This window comes from Aedes albopictus, chromosome 2 (assembly GCF_035046485.1).
Source record: "Aedes albopictus strain Foshan chromosome 2, AalbF5, whole genome shotgun sequence".
In the NCBI taxonomy this organism is placed as follows: Eukaryota; Metazoa; Arthropoda; class Insecta; order Diptera; family Culicidae; genus Aedes; species Aedes albopictus.
In genome coordinates this window covers 469,093,474-469,108,940 of record NC_085137.1, presented here as the reverse complement: position 1 = coordinate 469,108,940, position 15,467 = coordinate 469,093,474, and the positions used below count along the sequence as shown (strand labels likewise).

General features: G+C 41.3%; 2 protein-coding genes across 5 annotated transcripts in view; both read left to right on the top strand.

Annotated features, from left to right (window-relative positions):
* LOC109418098 (uncharacterized) overlaps nt 1-15,467 on the top strand; it is a 734,843-nt gene that overhangs the window by 540,613 nt on the left and 178,763 nt on the right. The gene's annotated exons all lie outside the window — the stretch shown is intronic.
* Nucleotides 179-7,224, top strand: LOC134288634 (uncharacterized protein K02A2.6-like). The gene is made up of 3 exons (XM_062854025.1): nt 179-3,859; nt 3,964-4,792; nt 4,888-7,224. The coding sequence occupies exons 1-3, from the start codon at nt 2,834-2,836 to the stop codon at nt 7,173-7,175; spliced, it is 4,143 nt and encodes a 1,380-aa protein (XP_062710009.1). The 5' UTR covers nt 179-2,833; the 3' UTR covers nt 7,176-7,224.

The window sequence follows — 15,467 nt, the reverse complement described above, 5'->3', positions numbered from 1 at the left end:
TATTCATCCAGAGTTCATCCAGAAGTCTATCTGTATTGATTTCTTCAGGAGTTTTGCTGGATTTGTTTTCTGAAATTATTACTGCTAGAAGGATCCCCAACAATGTTTCTTCGATATTTCTTCCAGGAATTTCTTTTGGGAAACCGGTTTGAGTCCGCATCGGAGCATCTTTCGGATTCGAACCTCATTTTTTTTCGAGATTTTTCTCATAAAGTGATGGAGCACAAAATTTTAACACTGCGTAGGTTAAACTTTATTTGATCACTTTCATTGACCAGTGCTCGGGTGATTTCTAGTAATTAAAGAATGAAAATAATCATACAGTGCCTTCCCGATTTAAAACCCATCCTCTGAATGTAGAATAAAAAAAAAATAAATAATCGAAATAAGGAAAATGCAAGTTATTATTTTTTAGTTTTGTTTGATGATTGATAACGCTTGAATAAGTGAACACATACGTAGTGAATGAAACAAAATAAAAATATACAAAACACGTTTGATTTCGAAAGCAATCTGACTTAATATCATTAAACGTGTCCGTATCTTAACTACAAATTGAAAAATAAATGATTTTTTTTTTATGAACAATTTGTGCTATGATCACGATTGGGCAGAATATTATTCAAAGCGCGACCGGAAGTCCGTTAAATTGTTGACTCATTTGAATATTCTGCGCTATGGCCGCAAATATGAAATATTGTCCAACGCATGACCGGATGTCCGCAATTTAGATCTGAGCATGACCAGAAGTTTGTAAATTGTCATTTTGTTCAAACATTTTGTGCAATGGCCATAAAATCCCTGACCGGATTTCCACTGTCTTGACTTGTTGAATATTCTGTGCAATCGAATTGCCGAATATAACTAATTTCGAAAAAAAACACATGTTTCAGAACGTGGAACAACAAGGAATGGCGAACGAAAGCCAAAGCGTGACCGGAAGTCCGCAATTTTTTATTCAACGCGACCGGAAGTCCGTTACATGGTTGATTCATTTGAATATGCTGTGCTATGGCCACAAATATGAATCTTATTCAAAGCGAGACCGGATGTCCGCAATTTTTCATCCAACACAACCGGAAGTCCATTACGAATATTTTGTGCTATGGCCACAAATGTGAAATATTGTCCAAAGCGTGACCGGATGTCCGTAATTTTGATCCAACGCGACCGGAAGTCCGTTAATTTGTTGACTCATTTGAATGTTTTGTGCTATGTCCACAAATGTGAAATATTGTCTGAAGCGTGACCGTATGTCCGCAATTTTTGATACATCCAGTCTAAAAAAAAAAAAAATATATTTAGTTGGTTTTGGTCACTATTTTGCCCCAGCGTGAACGGAAGTCCGAGTAGTCATTATTTTGTCCAAACATTTTAGGCTATGGCTAAAAACATGACTGAAATTCGTAAAATTGTTGACTCGTTGAATATGCTGTGCTATTTCCAAAAGGCAATCGGAATGATACAGAACCAGAATGCCCCTTTTCTTTTCCCCATTTGTCGAAGATCGTATCGCCGAATATAACTAATTGAAAAAACACATGTTTCAGAACGTGGAACAGGACGAAATGGCGAGCGAAGGCAAATATGTTCGAGCTCCGAAGGATCTCGATCCAGAGTGGCTGGTTCAGTCTACACACTTAAAACAGATTCTCGAGCTCGGCAAACAAAAATGCCGAGTGCGAACGGCAATACGCAAAATTGCTGATATTTCAGCAATCAAAATTGTTATTACCAAGAATCAGCAAAGAAATGTACTGGAAATCCGTAATGACACCTCAGAATACTGAACTTCATCAAACAAAGTTACTGAGCTATTCGGCATTAAGTTATTTTACCGAAATCAGCAAATGCGTTTGACGAGATTTCGGCATGTGCATGCTACTTTGCCGAGGTTCAGCAGTGCAGCTGTCACTTGGAGTCGCGTTCGCGCCCTGCATCTTGAAGCCATTTTTGTTCCAAGAGTATAATGCTGAGTGTAAAAAGTGATTGCCCCAGAAGAATTACGGAAAATTCTAAAGAAAACAATATTTCAACTACAGTAAGTAATGTTTCAACGCTGGAACATGACCTGGAAGCCCTGAACTCAGGAGATAATCAATGCGAGCTGTTTTATTGTTAATAAGTTTTTTGCTTTACTTTTGCAGATATTTTGTTCAATTCGTCTATAAAGAATACTTTACGGTAAAACTGGTGACGTCGGCTTTCTTCAGCGGCAGTATTGAAAGCAAGTGCTTGTTGTTCATTTAATAATAAATCATGTGATGAATAATGTACATACATGACTAAATAAAATGTTTTTATTGAATAATTGTTAATTTACTATTTATCGAATGAAACCGCGAACATGATTAAGTTGCTGTTTTTTCGGCAAATCATAATTCATTTGAATTTACTGATCAATCAGTAATAGATGGTTTGTTTACATATTTTTGCCGAGTATACTGTAACATTTTTTGCCGAGATTCACAGCAATTTTTGACATTTGGTCAAACGCAGGATTGCCGAAGCGCTCAGTATTTTAACTTTTGCCGAGATGTTTGCTGATCACTCGGCTGTGCAAATCTCGGCAAAAGTTTTGCTGAGATTCGGCAATCGAAACTAAGTGTGTAACTCCGAGGCCTTGGAGGATTCTGGATCGTTGTGTAGTGTCCTTGACTCGAAAATCGACGAATTTGACGACAGAAGCGAAAAAAGTTTCAGTTCCAACCATACGAATGACTCTCTTTCGCTAACTGGTGGACTAGACGACAGTAACCAACATACCCCAACACGAATTGACGAGCCTGGTTGCAGCAAAAGCGATCAGAATACTAACGAGCGCCTTCACAGAATGGAAAATGTGCTTTCCAACATAACGAAAGCATTAAATTCCATGCAATCAATGCGTCCCATGCGGTACGATCCCGATGAGGATTGGTCTGCTTCTGTCGCGCCTAGAAATTCATCCGAAAGCAACTTTTCGAGCGTACGTTGGGAGAATATTAGGCCCTTTCCGGCAGGAGTTGCAGCTAACCAGATGTGGGAAGAGTGGAATCGCTACATTGAAAATTTTGAAATGGCTGCGACCCTCAGCAACGCTAACGATCCGGTGAGACGGTCACAACTGTTGTTCCTTTCGATGGGGACCGAGCTGCAAGGCATCGTGAGAGCTGCCAAACTGAGACCGAGCCTCACTGATGCAAACTGCTACCGAAAGTTCGTGGCTAACATCGGTAACTATTTCCAATCCATGACTGATGCATCTGCAGAGCACGAAGCATTTTCTAACATGAGACAGTTGAAATCGGAGAATGCTGTGGCCTTTCATGCCCGTCTAGTGGCAAAAGTTCGGCTTTGCGGATACAGTCCAACCGACCATGACAGATTTGTTCGATCGCAGCTTTTAAAAGGATTGAGAAACAAGGACTTGGTGAGGGCAGCGAGGACCTACGGACACGACACAAATTACATTGTGCAGGCAGCAACTCGTGACGAAGCCTATGAAGCCGAGACAACGCCAACAGATAACAAGGAACCGCTAGCAGTTAATCGTGTGCACCGAACCTCCCCAGCATATGATTCGATGAGGAAACGCTCGAGAACAGACAATGGAGGACCACAACCAAAACGGACGCGGACCAATCAGCATGCGGAACGACGATTCACCCAGGATCGTGGACGTCGAAGCCGTTGTCGACGATGCAATGGTCGAACGCACTCCAGTTTGCCATGTCCAGCATTGAGCCGAAACTGCAACTTCTGTGGTGAACAAGGTCACTATGCAATCACTTGCCGTCGAGCTCACGTTCGACAGGTCCAGGTCAAAAGTAACGTATCACCTACACGAGATGACGACGGTCAGATGGATCAAACAGAGGTATGAAATATTTGAATTTGTTTTTAGTAAAATAAAAAACAGGAGTTGAATTAGGAAATCATTCGTTTCATTTAAATACTCCTACTTTCATTCTCCTATTTTAGTACGTGAACGCGCTATCCCTTGAAGACGTTTTGGTGAAATGTCGTATTGGCTCTTCAAGCCCCATCCAAATGCTCGTCGATTCCGGCGCGGACGTAAATGTTATCGGTGGTAAAGATTGGCTCCGCCTCGAACAAGAGTACAAGACAGGGTTGGCTAATCTCAAGTTTGTTGAACAGTCGACCCATAAAGATCTCCGTGCATATGGCACTCACAGTCCCATGATGGTAGAATGCATATTCGAAGCATATATTGTTGCTACAGAGGGCAAAACGCCTGCGACTCCGGCGGTATTTTACGTTGTACGCAACGGAACTAGATCGTTGCTCGGTCGCTCAACGGCTAGTGATATGGGAATATTGCACGTAACCGCAATGCATGCCGCAACGGTTAACAATCTAGAGAAACCTAACGATCTGAAGATCTTTCCTAAAGTACCTGGAGTCAGGGTAAAATTTAGCGTTGACGAAACGGTACCACCCGTCCGAAATGCATACTATAACGTTCCTGCGGCATTTCGAGAAGCAGCCAAGAATCGTCTTGCGGAAATGGAATCGCAGGGTATTATCGAGAAAGTGACCACTGCATCCAACTGGATTAGCGGTATGTCCGCAGTTGCCAAAGGAAAGGATGATTTCCGCCTCGTGGTCAATATGCGAGGTCCAAACAGAGCAATCAATCGCGAATACTTTCGTCTCCCATTACTCGAAGAGATGAAAGTGCAACTCCATGGGTCGAAGTTTTTTGCCAAGCTCGACCTCAGCAGCGCCTTCTACCACCTCGAACTTCATCCCGAATCTCGTGACCTAACAACATTTCTAACGGAAAATGGTATGTGTGTACTAACTATGTAAGCATAAGAACTTTCTCTTTTTACATGTTTCCTTTGCGCATCTCTTCTTCTTTTGCCTTTCCCACTTTGCCAGGCATGTATCGATTCACCAGGTTGATGTTCGGGGTCAACTGTGCCCCTGAAATCTTCCAAAGGGAAATGACACGGATTCTTAAGGATGTTAAGAACAAAATCGTCTATATCGACGATGTTCTTATGTTTGCGAGTACACTGGAAGATTTGCGAAAAACCGTATGCGACGTGTTGGAAAGATTGAGAGCAAACAATCTTACTCTAAACTCCGCAAAATGTGAGTTCGACAAAACTCGCCTAAAATTCTTAGGCTACGAGCTTGACGAGCACGGCTTTCACGTTGATGATGCAAAAATTAAAAGCATACAACAGTTTCGAGAGCCCAGCACGATATCTGAATTGCGCAGTTTCCTCGGTTTGGCTTCTTTTATCAGTCCTCATGTGAAGCATTTCGCGGACATCACAAGCCCCCTATGGGAAATTATTGCCAGTAAATCCTGGACATGGGATGCTAAGCATAGCATCGCATTTAACTCAGTCAAAGATCAGATTATAAAATGCTGTGTCACACTGGGATTTTTCTCCGAAAACGACAAAACAATTTTGTATACAGACGCCTCACCTGTAGCGCTTGGTGCCGTTTTGGTACAGGAAGACATGAAAGGCAAGTCGAGAATAATAAGTTTTGCGTCTAAATCCCTCACAATTACGGAGAGAAAATACGCTCAAAATCAACGAGAGGCTCTTGGAGCTGTCTGGACCGTCGAACATTTTTCGTTCTTTTTACTTGGTCGACAATTCACTTTGCGTACTGATGCTCAGGGTGTATCATTCATTTTAAATCGATCTCGCGAGGACTCCAAGCGAGCTCTCACACGAGCCGATGGCTGGGCGCTACGGTTGAGTCCGTACAACTACACGGTGGAATACGTACGAGGTACAGAAAATATCGCTGATCCTTCATCACGATTGTATAGTGGCGATGACAAGCCATTCGACGAAGAAAACAGCCCATGGGAGATTGCAAGCTTGGAAGCCAACACCATCGAATTCGTCACAGAAAACGAAATTAAAGCGGCTACATCCGAAGACAAAACCCTTCAAGAAGTCATGAACGCTCTTAGGTCTGGACATTGGCCTAAACACTTGCGAAGATATCAACTTCTCGAAAACGATCTAGATACACGGAATGGTATGCTAGTAAAAACCGGTTGCGTGATTATTCCTGAAACCCTGCGAAAACGAACGTTGGAGGTGTCGCACCAAGGCCATCCTTCAGCCGCCAAGCATAAGAGCATCTTAAGGCAGCGTGTGTGGTGGCCCGGAATGAATCAGGATGCTCAAAATTGGGTAGATTCCTGTGCAACTTGCGCTGTCAATGGTAGACCCGAGAAAACTACCCCAATGCAACGCATTCTCGCTCCGAAAGCAGTGTGGGAGACCATCGCTTTGGATTTCAACGGCCCTTACGCGAAATTTGGAGGAATCTCCATCTTAGTGGTTGTTGATTACAAATCGAGGTACCTAATAGCCCGGCCAGTAAAATCCACTAGCTTCGAACAGGTAAAAAAAGTTCTCGAGGATATATTCGAACGAGAAGGTACCCCGAAGTTCATTAAGTCAGATAATGGTCCACCTTTCAACGGTCAAGACTACAAAACCTACTGTGAGAGCCGCGATATTACTACCGTTTTCTCAACACCGCTATTTCCCCAACAAAATGGTCTGGTCGAAAGCTATATGAAGCTAATAAATAAAGCAATGGCAAGCGCAACACTGAACGAAACGAGTTACATTGAAGAACTGAGTATGGCAATCCAGGCTCACAACGCAGCATGCCACAGTGTAACCAAATTTCCTCCGGAGGAAATTATGTCAGGCCGAAAAATCAAAAGGTGTCTTCCACTGATAACTTTCAAAAAAACCACGGTTGATGAAGAACTGTTTGCTAAAAGAGATCGAGATGCGAAAGAGGCAGGAAAGAAACGGGAAGACCAGCGACGAGGAGCTCGGCCTTGCCGAATCAATCCTGGAGACACCGTAATAGTCGAACGGCAAACACGCAGCAAAGGAGAATCACGGTTCTTACCGCGGCGATATACCGTAATCGAAGAAAGGAACGGCAACTTGACGCTGAATGATGAGGAGGGAAATGTGTTGAAGCGCCACGTATCTCAAACCAAGAAAGTATCGCAGTGGCGCGTCGAAGAAGCAGCAGCAGATCCTGACAGCCGAAACAGTCCAGAAAACTTACTCCAGCATCCACCCAGTATCGGCCCTAGAAGCAATCGGGAGAGGAAAGCGCCATCGTACCTGCAAGAATACGTCCGGTTGGTTAATGAAGACTAGTAAGTATGATTAACATTTTTATCAATCAGGTCATTTGATTCCTCACAAATTTGTATTCCTACCTTCCATAACATCACTGTTAAATAAACTGAACTTAATAACAGACACTAGATTAGCAATCGGTTGATATTATAAAAGAGGAAAACATTTACATGAGATATTAGCTATTCAGATGTAAACACATTTCAGAGGAACTTAGGTGACAATCCAATAAGATTTTGATTGCGGTTTTGCTCAATCAATCGTCCAACTTTTATAGCTACCATAGCTATAGCTTATAGGTCTTATAAGACCTAAACATCACTACCAAAACTCAGCTTTTACAGTTTTATTTTTTTAGCTCAAGCACTTGGCAATGCCAGTATGACAGATGTTGCCCCAGTGAAAATGAAATGAAATCAACAACGTTGGGTAGCGTGCTACCCTGTGCAAAAGAAATGAAAATACTACAGCACACTGAAAAAAAAATATCTTTTTTTTTTTTCTTTTTATCATTATAACAATTAAGTAATTGTTTTATTTGAGAAAAGGGGAGATGTGTGGATTACATTAGGAAATTAAGCATAAATATTATACTAGTGTAAAGTGCATCGATAAGCAACGCTTTGCACAAAGTCGATATGCAGCGACGCGATCGATATTCAAATAAAGCATAGCATAAGTAGGCTGTGATCCAACATTCTCAGTTTCCCCCGCGACAACGTCGCAACCGGTTAGTCTTTGAAACGTCTCAGTTAATCGGCCATTGCGCCGGGTGATTTCTTGTAACAATCTAAGAAGTGCACAGTTTCCCTCAGGGCTTCTTAATTAATGGCTTCCAGAGTTTTTAATCGGGATATGCTGCGTAGTTTCTTATAAAAGCTTTCTAGGCGCATAATTTCTAGAATTAGTTTCGAGTTTCTCCCTCAAGTTCTCTTGAGATTTCTCCTGGAATTATTTTTTTTTTCTGTAGGGATTTTTTTTTTCTTCCAACCTTTTGCCTTGGTTTGGCACTTCATCAGGGAGGTTATATCAAATGTGTAGATCGTATTCCTAATAATAGTGGTCCCGCGGTTTCTGCAGAAGCATTCTGTAGATTTCTCCAACAGTTTCTCACCAGTTGTCTTCCAGATATTTTCTCTGAATTTCTTGTAGCAGTTCTTCCTGGGTTTTTCTGCAGCAACACCTTCCGGGATTTCAACCCGTTTCTTCCAGGGTGCCATAAGAATTGAGCCCGCTTCTTAGCTGCGTACGATTATTGATCGACAGATTTCAGAGCTTCAGATCCGAATGTCTCTGAAATATTTTTTTCTGGAATAAAATACCTTTCAATATTCCTCGCGCACTGGAATTCAAACAATAATGGAATTACTACGCAAACCGGACACAACACAACAAGTTTCAAAGAATACTAGGCGGTTTAAAGAGTGACAGGATATTTTAAAGTGGCACAATTTGCTTTCAATGAGAAGGAAAAAGGTTGTCAGTCCTGTCCCTCTGAATGACCAAAGTTTTAGAAATGCGGAAATAAAAGCATACGATTAATTAGGTATAAGATCAAAACAGAGGTTCTTAGGTTTCAAGAGAGGGAATAGGGCGATTTTAAATACTGCGAATATTTTTCCAAGAATCTAGAACTTCCTTCTTGCCAGGACAATTTTGTTTTCATTCGCACCATAGCTGAACCGGTAGTGTTCCGGAACCGGTTCCGGGCGTCCCGCCAGAAGTGGCTAAATGTAAAAGTGAACCAAACCCATATATGCGACACATCAAACTGCGGCTTTTTAGATATCCTGATAAATGGAAGGCGAGAAAATAGTTTCAGACCATATTTGAACTACTTGTGTTCCGGAACAGATTCCGGGTGTCCCGCTGGAAGTGACCAAATATAAAAGTAAACCAAACCTATGCATGCGACCCATCAAATCACGGCTTTTCCAAAAACCTGATGAACGGTAAGATGGAAAACAGTCTCAGACCATATTTGCATCGGCGCAGTGTTCCGGAACCGGTTACGGGTGCTCCGCCGGAATTGGTCAAATGTAAAAATGAACCAAACCCATGCATGAGACATATCAAATAGCAGCTTTCGGTAAAAGCTAATGAACGGTTAGTAAGAAAATAGTCTCAAACCACATTTTGGTCAACTGGTAGTGTTTGGGAACCAGCTGCGGGTGTCCCACCGGAATTGACCAATTGTAAAAATTTAAAACAACCGGCAGGGTACCAGAGTTGGTTCCGGGTGTCCTGCAGAAAGTGGTCAAATTGAAAAATAGACCAAACCCGTGCATGCGGCACCACAATAGTGACTACCGCTAGTGTTGTAGGATCAGCTTTGGGTGGTTCGCCGGAAATACGAAAGTGAACAAAATCTTGACAAGACTAATAATCAAATCACACCTTTTCAGATTTCTGAGGTTAAATTGTACAGTAGGGTAGTTCAACGAATTAAAATTCAATCGCAACAACTCCAAACAAAGTTTTATCCTCTTTTGCGTCTAAATTAAATGCGTTAAATTTTGATGCGACTGGTTGCACCCTCGCGCTCTGCAATGTTAGACTACAATTTGAATGAGATTGAGTATGGGAAATTTCACTTGCTGTGCATAAAAAAACTTTGTCTAAGACCGCAAACGGGTCTGCCTCCAGTGATAGTGAAAGTGGTCATGCAGTGATATTTTTCAGCGCTGCCTATGCGTTGAACTCGGAATTTGATAAGAATATGTGCCTTCAATAAGTTTACCAAATCGATGATGGTTTTGAGAAAACAAATCTTGCTTTCAGGAACACTTTGAGTTCAGTCGATGAAAAGATCATGAGTACATATTCGACGAGAAAGGCACTACCACCACTAGGTGGATTAATCTGGGTATTTTCCTGCAGCTTAGCTATGTGTCAATTAATCACGAAACGTTTCAGTTGATTTTCGTAGGATACTATAGATTAGTCATTTGTGAGACACCCGTGAGACGCTCGGTGTAACAAAAAGGACCAATGAAGAAGATTACCCATGAGGTTGTCATTTTTATACTGACGCATCCTGTCTACAGTGTCCAGTACTGGCAGCCCTCCAAGATTCTTGGTGTGGCCACAGTCAGCGAAAACATTCACCAAAGTGGTTCAAGTAATGAAACTTCATTCTGTATCTCGTTTCATCCACCTTCGTCCCGTCCCATCTCACTAGTCATCCAAGATTCCACAAACCACCATGACCCATGTGTAGTGAGCAATGATTCAAACTCACCACATAAATTGAATGCAAACTAAGTGCCGGGGATCGGATGGAGAGACAGACGGGGGAAAATCGAGTACCCTCCATCGCCATTATGATTATTGGTTATGTACGACGATCAGTGGAAGAGCACCACCAAAAACAGTGCAGTGCAGTGTTCACCATGAGGTGTAAAAATAATTTATGCGCGGTAAATTGCATTGGAAACAAGTGCGTCCTGCCCCGGGTCGACTCGGGGATATCTTTCTTTTCGGATTCGCTGCATGGTTTACAAGAGTGTCGGGCATTATTTTTGTGCAATTGCAAGCAGCTTTGCATTTCGGTTTCGATTCAGATGATTTATTGTTTTATTTTGGAACTTTCTTCTCCGGTGATTGGTTCGAAGCAGTGTAATATTTGGAGAAAAAACAGCGTGAATTAATGGACAGTCGTAAATTGTTCTGAATAAATAAATTAGAGAGCGCATGGGAGTATCTTGATTTGGAGGGTGAATGCAGCTGGTAGTTTGCACGTAGCACCGATAGATTTATTCAAAGAAATATAAAAATTGAGATAACTCGAGTATGATGAAACTGAAGATTCGAGTTTCAGATTTGAAGGGTTTTTTTTTGTGGTGCAACAATCCAAGCCTAGAAGTGAACATCAACCCAGCAGTAGTAACCATTATTATACTTAGCCAATACTTGCTTCACCGTGGTTATGCAAAGTTATCAATAGCGAATGAGTCATTTTTATCACAGTTTCACTTTTCCTCGCTATCATCGAACGAATTAATGTTGCGGCATATCTTCAAAGAGAAGACGCCACATTGCTGGTAGCTTCCAATATTTCTACAAAAAAAAGTCATCTCCTCGGACAGCATGAATAACTTTAAAGGAAAATTACAACCTTTTGCACAGCAGTAGCAGTAGCATCAGCAGCAACAGCAGCACTGCGCCGCGTGATGGGGCAGTTTCGTTTTCGCGCACCATCAATCGCCTGCGATGATTATAATCATAATATTCCGTGCCGTGGGCTTCATCGAACGCTGAACTGCCGGGATCTTTTCGAACGCTCATCACTTTCAACGGTAAACATTTGACTAGAGAAAACAAACACACTCACTCTCTTGAATGCGATGCGATGGACCCCGAAGAAGATGGCGTCATCTTTATTATCAACGTCGTTATGACCAACGGTGATCATGATCTATCATCGATGATGATCTCGGTGATGACGATCGTTACCTGAACGATATGGCGGCCTTTCGCTCCCTCAGGGGCCGAAATCTATTTGCTATTTTCAAGACCTCTTGACGATGATTAGGACGGCGTTGTGCTTCTATGGTTCGATAGTGTGATCGTGGTTTGTTCCCAAGAGGTTAAAAATAGCGATGAAGTGATAATTGAGTGATGTTTACGTGAGCTGTAAATAGCTGACGATTTTGGCATTATTTTGAAGGTGTGCCAGAAAGGTTCTAAAAAAATTCACTGCAGAGTTTCTGGGGAATTCGTGGAATCCCTGGAGAAATCCCTTGTTAAATCTCTGGAGGAGCTCTCGAATCTCCGCAAGAAATCCTTGTTGAATCTCTGGAGAAAAGTCCCTTGGTATCTTGGAGTAACCCGCAGTGGAATCTCTGGAAGAATTTCTTCGTGGAATCTTTGGAGGAATTTCTTGAGGAATCTGTGGAGAAAACCCTGTTGAAACCCTGCAGAAATTCCTTAAGAATCAAGAAGAAATAAGAAATTCCTTAAGGTGAAGATATGACGAAGCCACAGCCCGAATTTTCAAGAGCACAAATCTGAAGAACCACATGTCGGTTTGCGCTGAAAAGCTGATCGATTGGTTACCCGCTGGTGGTGACCAATCGATCAACTTTTCAGAGTAAACCGTCCAATGGTTCTTCAGATTTGTGCTTTTGAAAATTTTGCCTGTGGCTTCGGCATATATTCACCTTAAGAATGCAGAATTCATGGAAGAATTTCCAGTTCGAATTTCTCGTGAAATCCCTGGAGAATCTTTTTGCGACTCCTTAAAGACATCCCTGTGAGACTCATGAAGGAATTTCTTGTGGAAACCATGGAAAAATTCTGCGGGAGCCCAGGAGAGTTCTCGGATAACTGCCCTGTACAATCTCATGATGATTTCACTGAAAAAACCCTGAAGTTATTTCTTGAGAAGTTGCTGGAGAAAATCCTTGTGTAACACCCGAAAGAACTCTCTACGATACCTACGAAGGAATCCCATTATAGATCCTTTGAACATTTCTTGTCGGAATCCTTGCAGCATTCCCAGTGGAATACCTGGAAAAGTTCCTTGTGAATCCCCTGAAGAAATTCGCCGTGGCACCAATTGTGAAATCTGCGGTATCTTGTGGAGTTTTAGAGGAGTTCCTTGATTAATCGCTGGAGAAATTCCATGTGGAACCCATGAAAGATTGCGGGATCTCTGAAAGAATTTCTAGTGGAATCTTTTTAGGAATTCATAGGCCAATATCGATGATAAGTCTAGTGATAAGCCACAAGAAGATCAAGACCGTCCAAAAGAAGCACCCTAGATCACCGGTAGCCACCAAGTCTACTTCTCCGAACCATCTGCCACCGTGAATCTCCCTTCGATTGTGCTTCCAAGTCACGACTTTTCCTCCTTCGACCGTTTGTTTGTTTGGGCGATCATGTTGGTTGATCACCACCAGCCAAGCCAGCCAAGGAAGTCGTCCAGACGATTATATTACCTTCCCCGGCAGTAAGTAATGTCTTTCCACCACCAATCCTCCTCGTTCACCGTCATCGAAGAACCAATCAATAACGGATGAATTTCAATTGAATCCCCATCATGGTCACGAAAAATTATGAATGAAAAATTGAGTGATTTCGTCGAAGAGCGTCCGATCGTCTCCTATAAGCGACGAACTCGCCGACCGTTCTCGTGGCAGGCGCAAAATGCATAAAGATATTCGATTTGTACTTTGTGGTTTACTGCTTGTTGCAACGGCGGCATCAGTGCGGTGTGTGGCGAGCAATCAATCGGTCACAAGACAAAGACCGGATATTTACGCTGACTGACTGCGGTTCAGAGACTCGTGTTGAGTTGTGACCGGTGCGGGGTGGCGACACGTCATTTGAAGAATATTGTCGTTTAACCGCTCGGAGATTGAGCTATGAGGAGGCATTTCTGGGTGGTAAGCAGCCACTGTTTATCGCCTAGCACTGTGGGCAGGTTTTGGCCAATGTTAAAGTTATATGCTCTAAATCTTATCTTATATCTCTTTGCTTGTGTTGCCTCCTTTGTGTCAACTAAATACTCTATCTTCTTTTTCTCAACATATGCGTATCTTTCTATCATGCTTTCTATTTCTCTTAACTTCTCGCAATTTGCTTTTTTATCTCTATTCCTTCCTGTGTTTCTACCTTTCAATCCTTATACTTTCTACTAAGAAGATAGACTTTCTTATCTTTCTTCTCTATCTTCCTTATTTTCTTCCAATTTTTCTAACTTCATATCCTCCTACGCTCATTCTATTAACCATCTTTCTATCATCATACTTTTCTATTTTTCTTTTTTTTTCTATTTTTTATCTTTCCATCTTTCTCTCTTCCTTTTTCATATCTTTGTGTTTTTTGTCTCCTAATTCTCTTCTATTTTTTTTTTTTAATTTTGAGTTTCTTACCGCATCTATAAAATTTCTTGCAAAATATGTCAAAACCGTAACTAAAAAAAACTTTGGAACTCTGAGATTATTTTTACTCTGCCGAATTTTGTAAAATTGCTGAAGAAACCTCTGGATCATGCGTAGGGATGAATTTTCTAAAATCCGTCATGAATACACTGATTTCTAGAAGCACTGCTAGGTGATAGCATTGAAGAATATTTCGTCTTGATCTGTTTGGTGGAATTCTGAAGGCATTTATTGATAAAACCTTCTTTTAGAGAAATTTTGGGGTAAAATTTTTAATTAGGATTTTTCTTGTACATAGCAAAAGCCTTTTATTATTTCTATTTATTTTATAATTTTAAAAAAATAGAAAAAAAACTCCTTTTAAACTTGAAATTTACTAGAACTTTAAATTTGTTCTGAAAGTAAGTATATTGGATACAAGGAGTTTCTCCAATAAAATCGCCGGATACGAAATGAAAGTTTTTTTGGCCCTCCAACCTGGAGTCGATTTGGACCCCAGACAACTTAGGAATAATGCCAAACAGGAGCACCATACCTTCAAACTAGACCTAAATGTATTATTTGAGCAAAAACCAAGTTGAATTCATGGTACACTTTGATTTTTATTTCATGTCAAAGTTGAAGTTAAATTCTCTATATCTCCTGATTCAGATGCGTGACGTCTTCGTGAAAGTTGCTCAGTACGTCAAGCGTTTACATATAATGGACCGTTTGATTCAAAACTCCACAACAAGGTGGAGCTAGTGACCATGTAAATTTTATATCACATATATCACAGGATCCTCATTGCTTAGAAATATGGTTTTGCCACTAGATGGCGGTAGTAGGATTGCAAATTATAACTCACTTCCATTATTTTAATGTGCGTTTTCTCTCCTTCGCTTTCGCAAGGTGAATGATACTGAGAAGTTCAGTGAAAGTAGGGTGTAAATGGGCGCATTTTCTGCACGGAATGCCTTCCCCGCAACTAGATTCACAACTATATCCACAAATATAAATACTTATGCTCACAGCCCAGTGCCACCTATGTGTGGAATTTCGAATTGAACAGCCCATCATCTGTACACTGAAAGACGGCTTGCGGTAATGACCAGCATAAAAATGTTTTTAAATTTACCATGGCAAAACATGATCAGCGACCTTCTTGTGTACGTTTTGTTTCCTCCCTTATCAACCGGTTCGATAGACGAGTGGTAACGGGAGAGCCTGGTGAGCCTGGTTCTTGGTTCAAATCCGGTTGTTACCAGAAACTGTTTTTTTTTGTTATAAATCAGGTCCATGGTAAAATTGAAAACATTAATCTGTTGAAATGAAACAAAAATCAGTCTGCACAAATTTAGTGGCGTTGTGTATTTGAATTGACCCTCAGAATAGTAATTTCAACCGTAAGCCGTCTTTCAGTGTAAATTCTTGACCTACCCAA